At 37.1% G+C, this 21,843-nt stretch overlaps 1 protein-coding gene across 1 annotated transcript in view; it reads right to left on the bottom strand.

Moving 5' to 3' along the window:
- Positions 1-14,542: 14,542 nt before the first annotated feature.
- The window catches only part of LOC144971488 (uncharacterized), a 113,125-nt gene continuing 105,824 nt past the window's right edge, over positions 14,543-21,843 (bottom strand). Inside the window, exons 24-29 of the mRNA XM_078912448.1 lie at positions 21,147-21,347; positions 18,571-18,738; positions 17,727-17,865; positions 17,206-17,370; positions 16,480-16,664; positions 14,543-15,644 (exon numbers count right to left, since the gene is read on the bottom strand). Coding sequence (XP_078768574.1) covers positions 14,574-15,644; positions 16,480-16,664; positions 17,206-17,370; positions 17,727-17,865; positions 18,571-18,738; positions 21,147-21,347 — 1,929 coding nt within the window. The 3' untranslated portion in view covers positions 14,543-14,573. The remainder of the gene's footprint in view (positions 15,645-16,479; positions 16,665-17,205; positions 17,371-17,726; positions 17,866-18,570; positions 18,739-21,146; positions 21,348-21,843) is intronic.

The following is a 21,843-nucleotide window of genomic DNA, read 5'->3' as shown; positions in this document are numbered from 1 at the left end:
TAAATTGTATCGTCTGTACTCAATGGTGGTTGCAGTATGAATGAAATGTTAGCGTGGGTAGAGGATAGGGTGCCCCAGGGGGGTGATCTGATTGATAAGAAAAAGTCAGCGTCAGGGAACAGAACCTTCCAGAAAATAATGGAAGATAAAAGACATATAAGTAGTAGTAGTAGTAGTAGTAGTAGTAGTAGTAGTAGTAGTAGTAGTAGTAGTAGTAGTAGTAGTAGTAGTAGTAGTAGTAGTAGTAGCAGTGAGTGGTAGTAGTAGTAATAGAATGGACAAAGTATTATAAAAGAATCGTAACAGGAAATATTATAACACATTTTCCTCTATTTTTCTTTAAATTAAGCTATAACGAAAATATACGGGAAAAAAAAACCAATAAAAACAAAATAACCCAAAGAAATAGAATGGACAACATAAAATAAAAAAGAATCTTACGGTGGCTTGAAATAACGAGTCATATCGTTGCCCCAACGGCATCTAACGCGTTAGAAATCAAACTTATCTAAGTGACCAAATGTTACTGTGTGCCATCGGATAAGTTGGCCTGAGAGCCTGGAATTTTAATTGTTTTGTTTTTTTAATGGTATAGATAGAATGCGCTTGGCCAAGGAGTTCACAACATTGCCATCCGGAAGTATAACGGACCAACACACAAACTCTGTGTAACCATCAACTTTTATAGTCTGGTTAATACAGTTTAGTGAGAACAACTCACAAACGCGGATGGCAAAAACAATAACAAAGGCCTGAGTGACGTCATCTGCATACTATCTATACTTTAGGAAGTGACGAGTAAGTGCGAAGAGGTCTTTGCACTGACGAACAGGTCCGATGTTCGTCAGTGCTGATCAATGGTGGGCGGTGGCACAGACCGAAGAGAGGTTGTCTGTGGGCGGTGGCACCTGTTGTTCAATACTGACCAATAGACACCAGGTTATTGGTCAGTACTAACCTCCAGGCACTGGCGTCTGTTCGTCAGTACTGACCCGCATGTGCTAGCGCCTGGGAGTCAGTACTGACCAATTGCCCTAGCCTTTTTATTTTTTTAATGAAGATTTCTCATCTTTAAGTTATGTCAGATTGAATTAGAACAATTTCACCAAGTATAAAGTCGTCATTATCCAACAAAGCTCGTCTGAACCTGGCATTATAAGTTAGAGAAACACAATAGTCAGCTTAAAATTCATGTCTATTTACCCTAATTACTGGAATGGGACAGCGTGGCTCAGCGGCACGGTCATTGCTTCGTACCCGAATGTTACCGAGTTCGACTACCCGCCGCGTTGTGTGGCCTTGAGCAAGTCACCTAACCTTAGCTCACTTTGCGGCGCTGCACTGCGGCTGACGCCTGGGTTATTCCAGTCTTCCCTTGGAATAGATCCTAAAGAAAATTTCCCTTGGGGATGAATAAAGGGAATTTTAGAGGGTGGAGGGGTCAGAATAAGTGTCGACTTCACCAGGGATTGAACTCGGTCCTTTTGCTTGCAAAGCAAGCACTCCACCAACTGAGCTTTCCGGACCTCACTGTACAATAAATACCTATATTATATATGTTTCTCTCGCCTTCTTTCCAATATTTCATGTATTTTCATGTTATTGCGTGTTATTTCATACGTCAAATAAAGTCAACAAAATATACGAGTATTGTGGATCTTATTATGTTTATTAAACTACAAAAGTTCCAAAAGCAAACTTATGGTTTGTTCATAAAAAAAGTATTGTTGAAAAGTTTTCAAACCAATCCTGGTATTCGATATGCATTGCTTCATTGCTATAGCGTGAAATGAACAACAATTGCTTGCTACCCTTTTCACCCAGAGAAATTGATGGAAACAGAGATTCTCCTTAGTTTTCCAAAATAATTTAGTATTGGCATATTTTTGTGGCGAATGTTACAAAACGACTTTTAGGCATAGCAGCATCTCAAAGACAAGAGATTGCTTAACCTAATAAGTTGCAACCAAGCAATACAGATCATTAAACTCAAGGTAGTTCACGATGGTTGTCATATACGTATAATACGATGACGATGATGAATTCAACAGATCAACATGAATGACGAACGGGTGATTACCAACCCACCCTTTTCATTTTGATATTATTTATATCGTGCGATAGATATGCGGTAAATGCTTACTAATAATGATAATGATACGATGGATAACAATAATAATGATGATGATGATGATAATAATAATATTAATAATAATAACAATAGTCAAAATAATAATAATAATAATAATAATAATAATAATAATAATAATAATAATAATAATAATAATAATAATAGTAATAATAATAATAATAATAATAATAATAATAATAATAATAATAATAATAATAATAATAATAATAATAATAATAATAATAACAATAATAATAACAATAATTGTTATGGACTTATACATAGAGTTACTCTTGGAAAGAGTTGCTCCCCTTTGTAATTAGCTAATTGATTTTAGTTACAGCTTAATTAGTTATTATTCATTAAGTCCATTGTTAAAATATCATTTGTGCTTAACAAATATCAGAGTGGCATGCCCTAGATAAGGGCGATCCAAGATAAGCACTCTTTGTTGCTTGCTTTCCATAGTTGAGTTACTTATACTATTTTCCCTTCTTAAAATGTTGTTGCGATACATTTGTATATACTCTAACTTGTACACAGTAATAAACTGTTCTCTCACATATCACTTAACGCTTCTGACTTGAGTGATTCCACAATATTAATCTGGGGTCCCATCAAAAACCACATTGGCGACGAGGATTTTTCACCCTTTTTCCTGCGCATAATCTGCCTATGGAGTGTTTTGTGATGTCAGTCGAAAAGCCAACACACCACAGACGGAAACCTGCCAGCCGAGAAAACCGGAGCAAGTGCCTTTTCTGCCTGCACTGTCGTCAGCATGTGGTAAGACGCCTTCCCGCCTTTTTTTTTCCCGCCACAGCTCGTGGGCGCTGAGGTCAACTGCCTACGTCACGAAAGAAAAACAAAACGGTACGACGACCAAGCAGTCGGACGCTTGGGTGAGTAATTATAGTTATATTTCGTCAATAATTTACTACCCTTCGCTCCCTTATTGTACATTAATATAGTCGTGTGTCAGCAGTACTGTCATCATGTCAAGTAAAGAGCTCATCACCATACTACGTCAGATCTCTCAAATATCACTTAACTCTTCTGAGTTGAGTGATTCCACAATATTAATCTGGGGTCCCGTCAAAAACACAATAATAATAATAATAATAATAATAATAATAATAATAATAATAATAATAATAATAATAATAATAATAATAATAATAATAATAATAATAATGATAATAATGAAGGTGATGATGATGATGATGATGATGATGATGATGATGATGATGATGATGATGATGATGATGATGATGATGATGATGATGATGATGATGATGATAATAATAATAATAATAATAATGATAATAATAATAATAATAATGCAGATCAATTATAAACAAGGATCCAAATCATCAAGTCGAGCGTCAATAATTGTTCACATAATATATTAAACAGTAAAGTGGTATTGCTATGACAGGAGTGATGCTTCATTTGTAAAGGAAAATGACATAATATAAACAGATGTAATGATGATTGTCATCGCAAAGGAGAGGTCATTTGTCAGGTATACATCATAACAGATCTTGAGTTGGATCTGTGAATTTTGAAAGCTGTGTTTCATTTTCACAATTTATAACAATAGCAAATATTAAAACATGGAATATGGTCAGCCCAATATCACATACTCACTATTTAAAGTAGATCTAAGTTTCACAATTTTTCGAGTCGACACGCATTTCAATAAGAAGAACGTAGCTTAGCAGATTACTGTTAATCCTTGCTTGGTAAAATAGAACGACAAGATATTTCAATTGGTTAAAGTTAAATGGTGCCCGATTATAAAAATAAAACAAAATTGTCTTTATTCTATATTTATTGTTAGGTGGTCTCACAAAATGTGTTAAGTTACATCCAGATAGAAAATGCGTTAACATTCTAAAAGCAATTTATTGGACACCTCAAAATCACAATCGAAAATTTGAAGTTTAAAAACACTCGGGTATTGTTCTATAAGGCAAAAACAAGACAAATATTTTGCTCTTTAAACAATTAAATAAATGGCAACAAATTGCAGGTTTTTATATCTCGGGGGTCTTGATAGCTCAGTTGAGTCCTTGGAGAAGGCTCTTTAATCATTCCCTCACCGCACTCAGGTGTAAAATGAGTACCTGAACGTTAACAGCGTTGTCTCTGTCCGAAAAATTGTAACATCGCCTAACAGGCGGCGTGCCCCGTCCTAAATTATGTTAACTGTTGCTGTTGGCCAGGGGCCCCTTGTAAAGTGCTTTGAGCACATTTAGTGGATATTGCGCTATATAAAAAATCTCAATCAATTGAGTAAACCTTTCAAAGGTCAGGCAAGTGACAACAGTTTTTCCCGTTCTACGGATGGAGACGGGGAAGGCTTAGCCACCCGATATGCAAAACACATAACACGAATTGACTATACAAAAGTCAACTGAGACCGAAATGTTTTCAAAATGTATATCTACATCTAAATATAAAAATTCTAGATTCTATACGATTCATTAGGTCATCCATGCTAGGATTGATTCTTGATCTAGAAGAGTGGCCTGGAATCTATGAATTTGGCATCTTGACTTCATAGAAATAATGTTTTTGGCCTTCTACTCTGGTTTCTTTAGTTATTTGTGCATTCAATCGTGGCCTTCGTAAAGTTATGGCCTGACACTGACCAAAAAATGACGTCAAAATGCCAGTCTTTTGCCACAAAAAGAAAACAAATCGTGAGTTGTATTCAATAGTTCAACCAATGAAATAACTTGTTTTCATGAACTCTATTAACGACAACTCACTTGGCGGTGCAAAAAACAAATAATGACGTCAAACTGCCAGGTCTTTTTTTGACTTCAGTGTCAGGCTATAACATAATGATGGCTACGTTTCAATACGCTTCAACAGTCATGACGTCACTTCCCTCGTAATGACGCATGGTAACTTAGTAACTGGCTCTAAACTATCGGAACAATGGCTGACGCCCTATGAAATATTTCTCCGACGAGCATAAAAGCGTATCCAGAAGAAAAAAAAACCCCATTATAAATCTGATCATGTTTTGACTTTCACACATTCTGATCACAAGACATATGAAAAGTTCTAGCCGGCATGAGGAATAAAAAGTACAGATTTTCTCTGTTTAGAACGAAGATGGCCGCCGTTGCTGGGCGACGTGACATCAGACTATTGAATCCAATTGTGGTGCATCTGATTAAAGGGATTTTACGATGGCCGGAAGTGGAGGAAGTCGTCGTTTTATATGGCGTTATCAATTATTCGTCATTTTTCTTTTATGATTTAGTATTTTTATTCAAATTGTGAAGAAACCAACATTATATTTCAACCATATAGATACCACTCCCAGTGTTTTGTTATTCCCAATCAACAATCAAAATTTGACTGTTCCTCGTTTCTTAGTTATAAAATCTATGGAGATACAGTGTTTGGGGCCTAGCTCCATTATCATCAGAAATAAGATATGTAGATCTAGCTTGAAATCCAAACTTGGTCGTTAGTGAAGTCACACTGATATTCATTTAGTGGATATTGCGCTATAAAAAGTTCAGATTCTGCTCAAATAACATCATTAAAAAATCAACACTGTCTCGTCATTTTTATCAACTCAAGAAAATCTTGAATTAATACAATGATTGAATAAACGGAGGTAACATAGTATAAATAATGCAAATGAAGACCCTTATAAGGACTTAATTTTAAAAAGCATATAAATGATAAATAAATAATTGGTATATATTGGATAATAGAGGGAATAAATGGATGACTGATGCAATATGGTGTAGTTACATAATCAACATTTTGGTTTTAAGATTAAACATAAAGTAGTATTGCAATGCAATATTTATAGAAGGTTTCATCATTTAAAAAATGGGTTTTTAGATCAAAGTCATTAAATTATATTTAGGGTTTTATTATTTAAAAAAAAAAAACGTTTTTAGATAAAACTTATTCAATTTTATTTAGATCTAGAAGTTGGGTAGACCCAACAATTTAAGGCCACTTCGCTTTTTGGACGAGGAATATTCTATACACCACACAATAATTAAAGTTGAGTACGTATGATATTTTCCAGCAATGTGATCCATCGTCTCAAAACGGTATCTTGTTGGGATGATTGTTTTTTTTGTTGCTTTAGGTCTCTTCCAACACAATGAGGTTATATGAGAGACCACTGAAACAAAAAAAAAAAAAACAAGCAATCTAACAAAAATAGTACAAATGTAAATCAAAATCATAACCTAAAGATATCATAAGCTAAATTATAAATAACCAAGAACAAACAGGCAGAAGATTTACAGAAAAAAAAATATCCCCTGTCAAAAATACAATCACAAACCAAAGAAGCAGGATAGGCTAGTAAAGAGAAGAAGAAACGACATCACTATCGGATCGTACACCCATGCGAACATCATAGGTATATGATTCAAGGGTGATGCTCCCATCCAACCACCCGCTTGTTGGGATGAACTAGGTACTAGATATTGAAGCTATAGTCACAGATATAAACTTTTGGGCTATAGCTAATCGTTATGGTGAGGAATAAATACAATTTCTAACGTTGCAAACAAAAAAAAAACCCCTAAAAATTTGTATTTCTTTTCATTTCATTCTAAATACAGTATTCGGGTTCCTTTTCATCCCGACAAAATGATGCCGTTTTGATGAGATGGGTCACATATAGGCATCTGATTGAAATTAAGACATAAATGATTAGTTCACAAAAGCATATCCCAGCAACCGTCTAAGCTACGACTTAGCCTCTCAAAAAAGACGTTTCTCCCAGGATCCCTAAAAAATAATTTAAAAATTGATCTTTATATAGCGAGGCTCGAACCCACGACCTTCCGATCCGAAAGCGAGTGTCATACCACAAGACCACATAGTCGCACAAAACAAAAAGGGTGTCCATCATATGATTTTTTATTTACTCAGATGATTTTCTGGACACACCATAGATACTCTTTCACAGAAGAAAGACAAAAAACGCCTACACCGGTCTGACACGCTCACAGAGAGAAGACTGCAGCCACGTTATGGGCAAAACTATTACGGATAGAAGATCCTACTACTGACCGAGCTAATCCCCTACCATCCGATGCCAAGCGAAGGGATTGCATTTTCTTCAACAAAGAAACCAGTCAATGTTGATTTCATATTGAAGCTTTATATATTGATCGTATTATCTTCTTAAACACAACTGAAGCTTATCCGCAATATCTAAAAATGTGAAAAAATATAATCTGTGACATCATAAAACAATAGTAGCGACTTTCTTATGTGTCCTTTGTAAAACAGGCGATTTCTATTTCCTAAAAGACCTTGTGCGGCTATGTCGTCTAGTGGTATGACACTCGCTTTTGGATCGGAAGGTACTGGGTTCGAGCCTCGCGCTCGGCGCATAGTTGGGAAAAGGCTCTTTACTCACATTCTCTCACTGTACTCAGGTGTAAAATGTGTACCTGGCCGTTAACAGCGTTGTCTTTGTCCGAAAAATTGTAATATCGCCTAACAGGCGTCATGTCCCGTCCTACATGTTAAATGTTGCTGTTGACCAGGGACCCCTTGTAAAGCGCTTTGAGCACATTAAGTGGATATTGCGCTATATAAAACTCTTTTTAAAAAATAGATGGGCCTAATGGAAACAATCATTTTCTGAATGCAATGCCCGGTTATGTGATGGACTTTACCCTACTAGACTCAGCAAAATCATCAAGTATCTCCAAATGGATGGATAGTTTTCAAGAACCTGAACGTTCAAGAGGAGGGTTGGCAATCTAGTAAAATGACCCCCGTCTGCGAACCTCTACAATCCTCGGTTTTAGTCCCCCCCCCCCCTCCCCCCTCCAAAAAAAAAAAAAAAGAACAATGCAATAATGCACGTTTAACCTGGTTATATGTGCCCCATATGTTAAAGTCTATTGCATTTGACTGTACGATCAATATCAATATTCAGGGTCAGTGATGTTTATCTTATCTCAATTTCTTACTTTTGTTCCTTCTTTGAGTGCACTAGGGTCATGTATATATTGTATTATTATTCTAATTGATTACTTTTTATTTTTTACCTAATATGCGATTGTAGCACGGTGGAACATTTGTGGTGATAGGCCATGGTGATTTTAACATTTCCTATCCATTTATATATCTTTGCCCTTTTTATCTATTTACTCTTATTCTTGTCAATTCTTATTTATTTATTTTCTTATTCATCTATTGTTTCATTTATTTATTTAAGCATTTATCTATCTTATTCGTTTCTATATACTCCACATTTTACCATCTTTCGATCTTATACTTATATAGCATCACCTTTACGTTATTACTATTATTATTATCAAATATATTCACTATATTCGTTTAATAATGAGTAACATTGAACGGTAGCAGATTAGACTATTTGTTTGCTTGATTTTTATGTAGTCTACAGAAAGATAATGGAAACGTCAAAATATTTTAGATCTCGAGTTTAGCTGCATTCACAAGAAAAGGCAAGGAATAGCAATAGAGATCCAAGAACAATATATCTAGATTCTTTGCACGTGACGAGAAGATCTCCACCAAATGAGATACTTTTAAATGTATTCAAATTAGGTATCAAAATCTACAAATTCTGGAGATTTCATTTGATTTACAAGAATATAAATAATATCATCTCTACAATAATAACAAAAGATCCACTTTATGCGAATTGTCTGAAACACAGAAGAAAATCAAATGCGCACGGCCAGAGAAATACCAAATGGTCTTATTCCAGAACAGAAAAACAGTGATATTCAAGAGACAAATGATAAAGGGGTTGAAAACACAGCAAAGTTTGACTGAAATAAAAAGAATGACCCAGAGGTGGATGTTTATCCGCTTGCAATTTGAGGAGGTAAATTCCACACACTCCAAACAAAAATAGAACAAATCTAAATCTATTGTATTTATGCCAGATTTACATGTTATCGTGAGGATGGTTTTAATGGATGGTTATGAGAATAGCGTATAAAACTATTTATAAAGATATAATTCAGTAATAATGATGTTTATCAATATTTCAATGACAACAAAACATAGGGTTTTGAAGGCCTATGTATGGTCAGTATTATTATATGGCTGTGAAAGCTGGACAATTACAGAAGACATTAGGAAGAAACTGGAGGCAGCAGAAATGTGGTTTATTAGAAGGATGTTAAGAATCTCATGGACAGAGAAGAAAACTAATGAAGAAGTATTAGAGCAAGCTGAAACTAAAAGATTACTAATTCGTACAATAAGAAAATGACAAATGCAATTTTTAGGACACCCAAATCGACATAAATGTATTGAACATCATGCTCTCACAGGAACGATAGAAGTAGAAGGTAAAAAGGGTAAAGGTAGACCGAGAAAAACATATTTGAATAGTTTGAACAGCTTGGTTTAAAAGAAAGAGAAGAAGAATGATGTTTATAATATTCATCAATTATATGTTGGATAATAAATCACCCAACACCAACTCTCTCGTCTTTTACTGGACATATACAACGTTGTATTGTAAGCAAAATTTGTTAGTCATGAGTATGAAATATGTAAGATGCTATACCTTATATCTTTACGCCCATGACTTACTGATTTATATTTTGAAGTCACAGTTAACATCATTTGTGATGAGTTTCTTTATTAATTTTGTGTGTGTGTCATACTGATACTCCCAATACTCTTGATCACCACAATATGTTATTTACAAGATAATTTTTACTGCGTGTGTTGAAATAAGTACGTACATATTTTACAGCAATTTATATGTTTCAATCTTTTTTAAAAAATGATATAAGAAATGTAACGGAATGTAAAATTTTAACAGCTTTTGTATCACGTATAATGTCATTGTATGCAAAGAATAATTATTGATTGCTAACAAAATCAACATTGTCACCACCACCATCCTCATCATCATCATCATCATCATCATCATCATCATCACCACCACCATCTTCATCATCATCATCATCATCATCATGGGAGCAAGTAGCAAACGTTCACGTCGTGCTCCTGTAATCCTTCTCTGAAGGAGACTGATTGCTACACTACGCGACCAAAGAGAATAAATTGGGCGGTAAAAGGATAGCCCCTCGGCCCAGACAATGGAAAACTTCAATGTTGTAAGTTTCAACACAGAAGGAATCTCCCATACCAAATGCAAGATACTGACAGAGCTAAAAGCAGATATAATTTGCTTACAGGAAACCCACAAAGACTCAAAACCACCTTGCATACCTGGCATGCAACTAGTAATACACCACGAACACCCAAAAATATGGAAGTGCCATGTACACTCGAGAAAAATCTACCATACTGAAAAGCGATGATCACTCAGAAAATGACATTGAGATTCTCAGAGTAGAAACAACACTGATTACCATCATATCTGTGTACAAACCTCCATTAACCCCATTCAAGTGGCCCCAAATGAATCTATCCGATAGAAAACCAACCCTGATCATTGGAGATTTTAACAGCCATAACACTATATGGGGATATGAGCAAAATAACCTTGACGGAGATGATGTTGAGGAGTGGGCGGCCGACAATGACCTCACAATCCTCCATAACCCCAAAGACAAGAAAACCTTTATGAGTGCCCGGTGGAAGAAAGGTTACAATCCGGACCTGGCATTCATATCCTCTCAACACTTCTCAAACTTTGAAAGGACTGTAGGTGAGCCTATACCGAAATCTCAACACAGGCCTATTACCATCAGCATTAAACCAGCTGTTAAAGCCCTCGAATCAAATGCGATACCACGATTCAATTTTAGAAAAGCAAATTGGGAAAACTTTACTAAAGATTTAGACAATGAGATCACCAATATAAAAAGTGACCCACAGAGATACGACGACTTTAGAACACTCATATGGAAAGTTGCAAAGAAAAACATCCTCAGAGGATGCCGAAAAAGTTATATTCCATGTCTCCAAGATGAAAGCAAGAAACTATATGAAAGATACATTGAATCATACAAGGTGTATCCTTTCAGTGAAGAAACCCTAGAACTGGGTGAAGAACTCACATCAATGATAGCCGATGAAAGATCAGAAAGATGGAAGGAATTAATAACCTTCACCAATATGACCCTAAACAGCAAAAAGGCCTGGACTACAATTTCAAAACTGAATAATGACAAAAATACCCAGACAAGAGTGGCTGCAGTAACACCTGACCAAGTAGCACATCAGCTTCTACTGAATGGGAAACCAGCCAAGAAAGCACGAGGCCAACTAAAAGCCCTGAAACGTGAAATGGACAAAGCCCTCAAGGATAGTGAAGATCATCTTGACTCTTTTACCCTGGAGGAGCTACTAGAGGCCTTGTCCCATCTGAAGGCAGGAAAAGCATCTGGACTGGATGGAATCACAACTGAGATGATTCAACACTTTGGCCCGAGAACCCTATCCTGGCTATTGGACCTCTTCAATGTATGCGCAAGGACAAACAGGCTGCCAAGTGCATGGAGGAAAGCAAGAGTAGTCGCCCTACTGAAACCGGGGAAAGATCCAAAATCCAAGAAAAGCTATCGCCCGATCTCCCTCCTGTGCATCGCATACAAGCTATTTGAGCGAATGGTTATGTCCCGCATGTCACCCAGTCTAGACGAACAACTGTCTCCAGACCAGGCTGGATTCCGACCAGGACGGTCAACATGTGGTCAACTTCTTAACCTTACACAATTCATAGAAGATGGGTTTGAGACAAAACAGGTCACTGGCACAGTCTTCGTCGACCTCACTGCAGCCTATGACACAGTGAATCACAAGATCCTACTCCTCAAAGTGGCTAAAATGATAAAGAATAAGAAAATTGTAAATATTATCCAGTCACTTCTCGAAAACAGACGCTTCTTTGTTGAAATGGATGGCCGGAAGAGCAGGTGGCGCACCCAGAAGAATGGTCTTCCCCAAGGATCAGTGCTGGCTCCAACACTTTTCAACATATATACAAATGATCAGCCTGAGTTCCCAAATATCCGCCGATTCATATATGCTGATGACCTATGCCTCGCAACACAGGATGTGTCCTTCCAACCAATCGAGAGCAGACTGACAAATGCCCTAGACACCCTTACAAAGTACTACACTAAAAACTCGCTGAACGCCAACCCAGGGAAAACACAAGTGTGTGCATTTCACCTCAACAACCACAAAGCCCACAAAAAACTTAACATCAAGTGGAATGGCCAGACATTAGAGTACAACTACCACCCAGTGTACCTCGGAGTGACGCTTGATCGAACTCTGTCCTTCAGAGAACACGTGAGAAAGACCAAGGCAAACGTGTCCACGCGTAATGCCCTCCTTGGAAAGCTGGCAAACATGAACTGGGGAACTGACCCTAAAACTCTAAGGACCACAGCATTGGCCCTCAGCTACTCAACTGCGGAGTACTGCTCAGCTGTATGGGCCCGATCATGCCATGCCTCCAAGCTAGACCCCGAGCTCAACAACGCCTGCCGGATCATAACGGGCCAGCTGAGAGCAACACCATTACCACTGGTCTACCGTGCAGCAGGAATAGCCCCACCACACATCCGGAGGGAAACTCATGCCCAAATACAAAAATACAAACAGGAAATGGACCAGAGACACCCCCTTCATGACCACAATTGCCCCCAAAGCAGGCTCAAATCAAGAAAAAGCTTCCTCACAGTAGAGAGCCTTCACCCAGACCACTCAGCATTCTTCCGCCTGGACAAATGGGTAGAATGGGACAAGACAGCAAACGATGCCCTCCAGCCCCCAACAGAAAAGCTCCCAGCAGGGACAGACCTCAAGAGAAAAGAATGGGTGGCGTTGAACAGAGCTAGAGCAAAGGTGGGAAACGCCGCCACCAACCTCTTGAAATGGAAAATCTCACCGGGCACTGAATGCCCATGCGGTCACCCCAGACAGACCATGGACCACATCCTGTCCGAATGCTCGCTGGGACCTCACTGCACCAATGCTGACCTGAGGGAATGCAACCAGACTGCCCGGGACTGGCTGACTCACTGGCGCGACAAGATATGATGATGATGATCATCATCATCATCACCACCACCATCTTCATCATCATCATCATCATCATCATCATCATCATCATCATCATCATCATCATCATCATCATCATCACCACCATCTTCATCATCATCATCATCACCATCATCATCATCATCATCATCATCATCATCATCATCATCATCATCACCACCACCATCTTCATCATCATCATAATCATCATCATCATCATCATCATCATCATCATCATCATCATCATCATCATCATCATCATCATCATCATCATCATCGTCATGCGGGTGGTTGGATGGGAGCATCACCCTTGAATCATATACCTATGATGTTCGCATGGGTGTACGATCCGATAGTGATGTCGTTTCTTCTTCTCTTTACTAGCCTATCCTGCTTCTTTGGTTTGTGATTGTATTTTTGACAGGGGATATTTTTTTTCTGTAAATCCTCTGCCTGTTTGTTCTTGGTTATTTATAATTTAGCTTATGATATCTTTAGGTTATAATTTTGATTGACATTAGTACTATTTTTGTTAGATTGCTTGTTTTTTTTTGTTTCAGCAGTCTCTCATATAACCTCGATTGTGTTGGAAGAGACCTAAAGCAACAAACAAAAAATCATCATCATCATCATCATCATCATCATCATCTAGTGTCTACCCATAATTTTATTTCCATATATGACATTTTGATTTTGTGTGTTCTCTTTGTTTTTTAAATCTTTCTCTCCGCTTTAAAAAAAATAATTAGATTCAGATAGAGAAATACACACTCACTCCAGTCAGCTCAGGTGTGTGATCATTGTAAGCCACCGTGTCTTCTTATCTGCTTGGTGACTGCACAAATGTGACCCCTCGTCTCAAAACGGTATTAAGTCGGGATGATTAAGATGCTGAAAATGGAATTTGTAGCCAGAAACATCAGACTTAGTTGAGTTTATATGCTTTATAGAGGAGAAGGAATATCATATTTTAATGTGCTAAATACCAACGTTTCATATTTTTGGCCAGTTTAACTATAATATGACTTTTTAAGCATCTGGTCCATCACGACATAATACCGTTTTGAGACGAGAGGTCACAAATTTTAATGTTGTCCAACATACTCTCGCTTCAATCACAATACGCTTTGATCAAGTGGTACAAGTCCATATGCTGCGTGAGCTTTCACCACTATTATATCAACAAATATGCATGTGTGCGCGTACGCACACACACACACACACACATACATACATACATACACACATACATCTATTTCCTCTCTTATTTGTATATAATGTACACAAAGATTGTGTTTTGATCAGATTCCAAGCTTTGATCACGAAGATAAGCAATAAATCCATTTTGAAAAAAATATGAATTTCAAAACTCCACCTCACAAAAAATTACAAATATTTAACTCTGTCTTTATCTTTATTAATCGTTGGCCATGTGGTCCTCAACATCTTCCTCTTCTTCCATAATAGCACTGCCAGTTGCAAGGCACATATCTTTCAACATCACAGTTCTGTCACCACCAATGTCACATTCTTCCAATGATCTCTTCTCTTTATAACTATCATAAGAAATTTGCGATACGTTTTCACTATTTCTAACATTCAAATCATATGAGTCTTTACTGTCTCCATCATGATCATCTAGTCGTTGGCCTAAGGTTTGTGAACTTTTCTTTACACTTCCACGAGTACTTTCACAACCAAAGGCGTTGGCACCGGGTACAGACAGATAACATTCAGTAGAAGGTTTTAATTGTGCTTCAACTGGCGTTGCGTCAATTGTTGGTATTTGACACGTATCCTCTATAGCCAATGATTTTGTGTGTGTATTATCTCCAACAGTGTCAGTCTCAGGGAGATTGAGAGGGACTCTTGAACTAATAGTGTCTTTAATCTCGTTATGATCACGTGAGCTTTTGCGACCAACTCTCAAGTCATCTGACACACTTTTGTTTTTGGATCGTTTAAGAATTTCCACTGTGGTTAACTCTTTGAAATCAGAATTTGCTTTCATTGCAGATGTCCTGACTCCCTCAACTATTTTGGGCTTGGCACTGACTTTAATCTCAACCGGATCAATTGAATTATATGTGCCTTTTCCTTTAGATTTACTACGTCTCCTTGAATGGCGTGTTTCGCCACCTGCTTTTTTCAGGAGGGGTGTATTTGAATTAACGTTTAAAGACGTCATCAATTTACCTAGATTCGGAGGCACACTTTGACCAACTCGACGGCGTCTCTGAATTTTTGGCTCAGGTTGAGAATTTTCCTCTTTCAGTGAACATAAAGACCCTACACCTTGAGAGCTTTTTACTTTGAAGCATTCCAAATTATGAGCTGAGTCTTGAGACGGGATGAAATGTTTATGAAGGTCTTCGCAAGAATTTTGTTGGTCTGTGACTTCCAGAATGGCAGGCTCTCCACGTGTGCTGTGCCATGAGAGAGACCTGGCCAGAACTCGGACAGGTTTGCTCACCCACACAAACGGTTGCTGAAATAGATGAAATATCTTGTATGTAAAGAAAATGGTATCAATGTATGGCGATAAATGAATTAATCATGGAATGGAAGAGGATTTAAAGAGAAGAAATGAATGAGAAAATTATAATTGCATTTTTGAATGAATGATCAAATGATAAGCTGCATAAGCAAATGGGTTTATGAAAATAATAGATTTTTAACAACAATTTTAGCAAAAATGTAATATGGTTATTCACGTGTAATATATTCGTATGAGAGGGTCTCAAGAGAAGTCCCGACGCGGTCGTCCGAGGGCACTGTTCAATATTTTTGATTGTGCAAATTAATTATATCCGAGGTAGATGTAAAAATAATTCATAATCAGCTTTTCATTGTTAATATAGAATCAAAACTATGACAAAAACACAACAATTAGCTGCTCATGAATGGACTCCTTTGCCGTTTATTTTACGTCCTGCCTGTATGTGTAGAATTCCTGTAATAAATTTGTTTTTCTGAGAAACACGAATAAATAAATGTACTAGACTAGTATTAATGATTCGACAAGTTGCGCTGAATGGCTAGATAATGAGTAAATTAATGCATAGATGAATTGCCAATTACATAAAAGAAGTAAACTTTGAATGTAAGAGGCTAACTTAGAGAATGATTTCAAATAACGGGATGATGGGATGCAGGAAAAGGAGATCGAATGCTTGAGAATTAAAGCAATACCCCTGCCACCCCCCCCCCCCTCCCCCCACATGTCAGCATGAGACGCATCATACAGTTATCCTACGATTAAGTAAATCAAGTTCTACTCCATTTTTGAAATATTGAAGATATATTTGGTTACACATGCTTACTGATCTCTGCCTCTGTAACTTGCTATTTCCAATAAACCGTTTCTCTGTCTGAGTGCTTGCATTACACGAAGTTCCTTTCTTTTTCGACTTCTTCATAGCAAAGGAGTTTGCCATGTTTTCAGCACTTGCGTTTAAGGAGAGTCCACTTCCACGTTTCTTCTTTCTTCCAATCTTTTCAAGAGATCCTGTGAATAATTGTAGAAGGATGAAACAATAAATTGGTTTTGTTAATAATCCGGGTTTCTTTTTTAACAACAATTTTATAATACTCGTACATCTGAAATATATTTCAGACAGTAATAAGTTTGGAATTTAGTTTTTTATTTCAACTATATGATTTATTTAGTCTTTTAGCTGAGGGACTGAATTAATTTTAATCCATAATTATTCCAATTATAACCGTAGAACTAACTGTTTCCACAGAGGGAGAGTCACAGAGAGACGACATGGGTTTCAATGGGTATTGCTCTCACAAATTTTTGATAAGATTTGACAGCTTGGTATGGTCTTTGTTTCGATCTTGAGCAAGTCACCTCGCTTTAGCTCACTTTGCAGCACTGCACTGCGGCAGACGCCTGGAATATTCCAGTCTTCCCTGGAATAGACCATAAAGACAATTTTCCCCCTAAGGATGAATAAATGGAATTTATTTTTATAATTATAATTTTTGAACATCTATGTAGAGTTTGTCATTTCTATTTAGATTTTAAATGTCTGCCATCTAACCTGATGAGGTGTTGCACTGTGGATTGCTGTAGGCATGATTAAGGATTGCCTTGTGGCGCATGTCCATTGGACGCTTGTTCCGGGGTGACTTGGGAGACACGGGGAGGAGAGTTGTCTGTGACAGACTTGGGACGCGGACGCCAACGGTGGTAAATTCAACATGATCTGTAAATAAAATGTTGTGTGTGTTTTTTAAAAAAAAACATGAATGACATGAATGCACGTATTAAAGCACACTAAAATTGCTGGATTTATTCATGCCCATATTTGAGCACTATTGGGCTATCCCAGTTCCAAACCGTTCTGATCTGCCAATATATATAATATATATGTGTATGTATGTATGTCATGTATGTAAGTACGTAAGTATGTATGTATGTATATATGTAGATGTACGGTGTGTCTTTTTTTAAGAAACCCGCCGAAGCTTAAAGCTTATCGTACACGACATGTTAATTTGCATTTAGTGCAAAGAGCTCTCACTAGTTTATTATGAAAATGTTTCTAGACACAAAACTCACCGGCCACGGTGTTCAGTCCGTCGACATTGAGATCGATACCGATATTTGTGTGAACGGTTGGGAAGTATTCGATGTGGCTGTGGTATCGACTCGCCGTTGCACCCCAGTCTTTTCGAGGTCGACAAGAACGACGGAAACGCTGCAGAAAGAAAAGAAGGAGAGGGTTAGCTATTGAAGCGGGGTTAAAATCAAATGATGATTTAACTTATAGCAGTGGATTCAGATTTGAAAACATCTTAACTTGTTAAGTTTGCATGAAAAAAAGAGGTTGGGATTGCATAAATTATGAGGGTGAAAAGATACGCAATAGAATTCAATAGCACAATTCTGTGTAATTTATTTACATCACAGAGGTTTAGCAGATCATACGAATCACGCTGTACGTATTTATCACATGGTAATCATCATTGTACTTAAAAGATAGTACCATCAATCAAACATTGAACAGCGGCACTAATTTTATTCATAATGGAAATAATCATGTGATAAATAAATGATACGCGATGCGGAATGCGTGATAAGTATGGTCTGCTCAACCTCTTTAAAGTGTATCAAAAGCTATGCGATGATTAAAAGTAAAGAGAGAAATATATATATATATATATATATATATATATATATATATATATATATATATATATATATATGTCAATAATCCGATAGTCTGATTTAACTTCCTTTCCTTTAAGATTAGTACATGGATACTACATAGAGCAATACGACTACATGTCCACGGTCAATATAGCCTAAGACAGTTTTGTTGCGAATTATAACAATACATTGTTGATAGTTCATCAGAAATTCATGGCGAATATTTTTTTTTTAATTACCAATGCTAACTCACCACTAAAAAGCTCCCCGACTTGGCAACAAAGATCTCGTGAATCATCCCAAACACGACGGGGGAGTCGAGGACAAACCACAGCACTCCTCCAACAAGTGTTCCCCACCACGGGATGTGGGAATTTTCCTTGTACGACAATAATGATGTCACAGACACAGCAATACATGCCTGTTGGGAAGAAGTAGAAGATAAGAAATAAGAAATGTTTCCCATCGTTTCTAATGGGTATAAAAAACTTGAGCTTGGGCTTTTATATAGCGCACTATCCAAACTCAAAGCGCTTTGCAAGGGGTCCCTAGCCAACAGCAATACGCAACATGTAGAAGGAGGCATGACGCCTGTTGGGCGGTATTACAATTTTTTTTGGACAGAGAAAACGCTGTAAACTGCCAGGTACTTATTTTACGCCTAAATACGGTGAGAGAATGTGAGTAAAGAGCCTTTTCCAGGGACTCAACGATGTGCCGAGCGAGTCTCGAACCCAGGACCTTCCGATCTGAAAGCGAGTGTCATACCACAAGACCACATAGATAAGATAAGATAAGATCTACGTTATTGATCCTGAATAGAAATGATCATAGTGTTACACATCATTCATCGTAATATTAGCACCGATTTATACACTGTCATGAACCAACAAATGAAAATACGATGCTGATTAAAATCAAAATAAACAATACATATAATAAAATACTCATAAAACATACAGCAGTTACAAGCAGTGCTATAAAAATCGGACATGATAGTAGAATAGAGTTGTAATAATGGATTTGTAAAACGTGAAAATAAAGCATGGTATTTGAATGTATAAATATATAACAAATAATGTAGATATAGCACTATGTGTGACTATGATTATTAAACGTTATGCAAAGATAATTCAATACATCATCTCCGGTTGTTATCATAGCCGCACATTCGGAATTAACTAGAATCGTTTATATACTCAGATGAAGTTTTAGTCTTTCACATCTCAAGAAAATTATGTTTAAAACGTTTCAATTAACCGCTTTAACTTGATTTAAATTTCATAATTGTGGATATAAATTTCAGTTTTCATCATTTAATCAACTTACACATACACAATAAAAACACGCATTCAAAGATAAACCCACTCAAAAACACCGAAACACCAATCTACAAACTCAAACATCTTCAAATATTCATGTGTACCCCACAATATCAAAGACTGAAACGGTCTTCCCGAATCATGTGTGATCACAGCAGATTTAGAAACATTCAAACGAAGATTATCAAAAGTCTTCAGCCTAAATATGAGTACCAATAATGGCTGTCCCACTCAACAACTCTCTCTGTCCTCGAACACAAATACTCAGAATTGAGTCGACTTCGGCTAACATTTCAGATTCAGATTCAGATCATCATCATCATCATTGCCTTTTTCACCCTGGGTCAGGGTATAGGCCACAGACAAACAGTTTCCACCCTTCTCTATCCTGAGCTAACTTTTTTATCTCATTCCATGTCTTATCAAATTCTGTCATTCCAGAAACTCTTCGTTCGCCCAAGCTAAAAAAAAAGGATTTGGTTTGTCCGTCTGCGTTTCTGTACCGGTTTGAGTTTTACGGAAAGGGGTGTTAACCCTTCGCCAACCCCTAACCTGGAGGACCAGGTGACTCAACAAAGATGGGGGAATCACACACCATTACTCGCCTTTTTCTTGACCCTCTTAGTTGAGGGACCCCGGACACCACACGGGGTCAGATTCAGATAACTTGACATAATACCGTTTTGAGACGATAGGTCATAAATTGTACATGCTTACTTCATTAAAAATACACTTGGGTATTCCCATTATAATTACATTCATTTAATAAAACTATATATTTTTAGCTTATTTCTATTCTGATCCATAAAAATGTTTTTGAGTTTCAGTAAAACGCCATTTGGAATATATTTGTGGACTGATCAATCGACTCAAAAAAGTATTACCCCGGATGATTTAGATGCAGAAAATTGACTTTATTGTATGAAAAAGTCATAAGACTTTTGTTAAGTTTAACATTACTTAAAGTATAATGTCTAAAATGTGAAAAACTCGAATTTATATTTCTAAGCATTTTCACTTTAATCAACGTTGCTTTTTGGCATCTGATTTATCCAACATAATTGCAGATTTAGGCTTTGAGTGTCATTGTGCGGCTATGTGGTCTGTGGTATGACACTCACTTTCGGATCGGAGGTCCTGGGTTCGAGCTTCGCGCTCGGCGCATAGTTGAGTCCTTGGAAAAGGCTCTTTACTCACTTTCTCTCACCGTACTCAGGTGTAAAATGAGTACCTGGCCGTTAACAGCGTTGTCTTTGTCCGAAAAATGTTATATCGCCTAACAGGCAGCATGTCGCGTCCTACATGTTAAATGTCGCTGTTGACAAGTGACCCCTTGTAAAGCGCTTTGAGCACATTTAGTGGATATTGCCCTATATAAAGCTCAAATTTTCATTTTTTATTTACAGGCAGCAAAGTTGTTCTAAAGCCTGTCAGCAATAATTGATCTTAACGATGCAAAACCTGGAAAACTCCGACAAGTACGAGAAGAAGAAAAAAGAAGACTTACTGCTACAAATCCTGGACTGATTACAACCCACATGGGCCTCCACCACCAGCCAATCGGTGCCTTCGTCATCCTTGCCATATCAGCCGCCAGTCTGGAGCTCCCATAAATCCAAGAAAAGGCAGCGAGAGTGAATCCTCCAACCACCATCTGGGGCAATCCGGAGAGGTGAAGGTCGAATAGTTCCACCATGTAGAATCCTCCCTGTAGATTGAACGAAATTGATGTCACTCAGCTCTTTGTTTTTGTTTTCAGACAGCCATTTTAATTATTAGTTCTCACTTAATTCTATCAATTAGACTATAAATGTTTAAGGTTATATATAGTGTGTTGTTACGTTAGATCTGACTGGCGGGTATTATGAGTATTTCACCTAAACGTCAATCTGTTCATAATATTGAAAATAATCATGAAAAAAAAATGTTGTCATTATTTGCATAAGGTAAACTTTTAAAGAGAGTTAATAGTCATATCTTTTTCAAAAATATTTCTTGAAAAGATATGATTGACGAATATCTATATTGTTTCGCTAGTTTTTATTTTCCATTTCTGAATTTACATTGTTTGATTTCTTAAATGTAGGAATCAAAAGATTGGCTTTCAAATTAAGAGATGCTGATTTAGAGGATCAATTCTCACTAGTATGTTTGTTTTTCCTCTATACTTTGTTTGGTAAAAATGAATGTTGCATAAGGTTTAA

This window comes from Berghia stephanieae, chromosome 4 (genome assembly GCF_034508935.2).
Source record: "Berghia stephanieae isolate SIO BIC M18660-M18661 chromosome 4, UCSD_Bste_1.3, whole genome shotgun sequence".
NCBI classification, from domain to species: Eukaryota; Metazoa; Mollusca; class Gastropoda; order Nudibranchia; family Aeolidiidae; genus Berghia; species Berghia stephanieae.
This window is presented reverse-complemented; position numbering and strand designations above follow the sequence as displayed.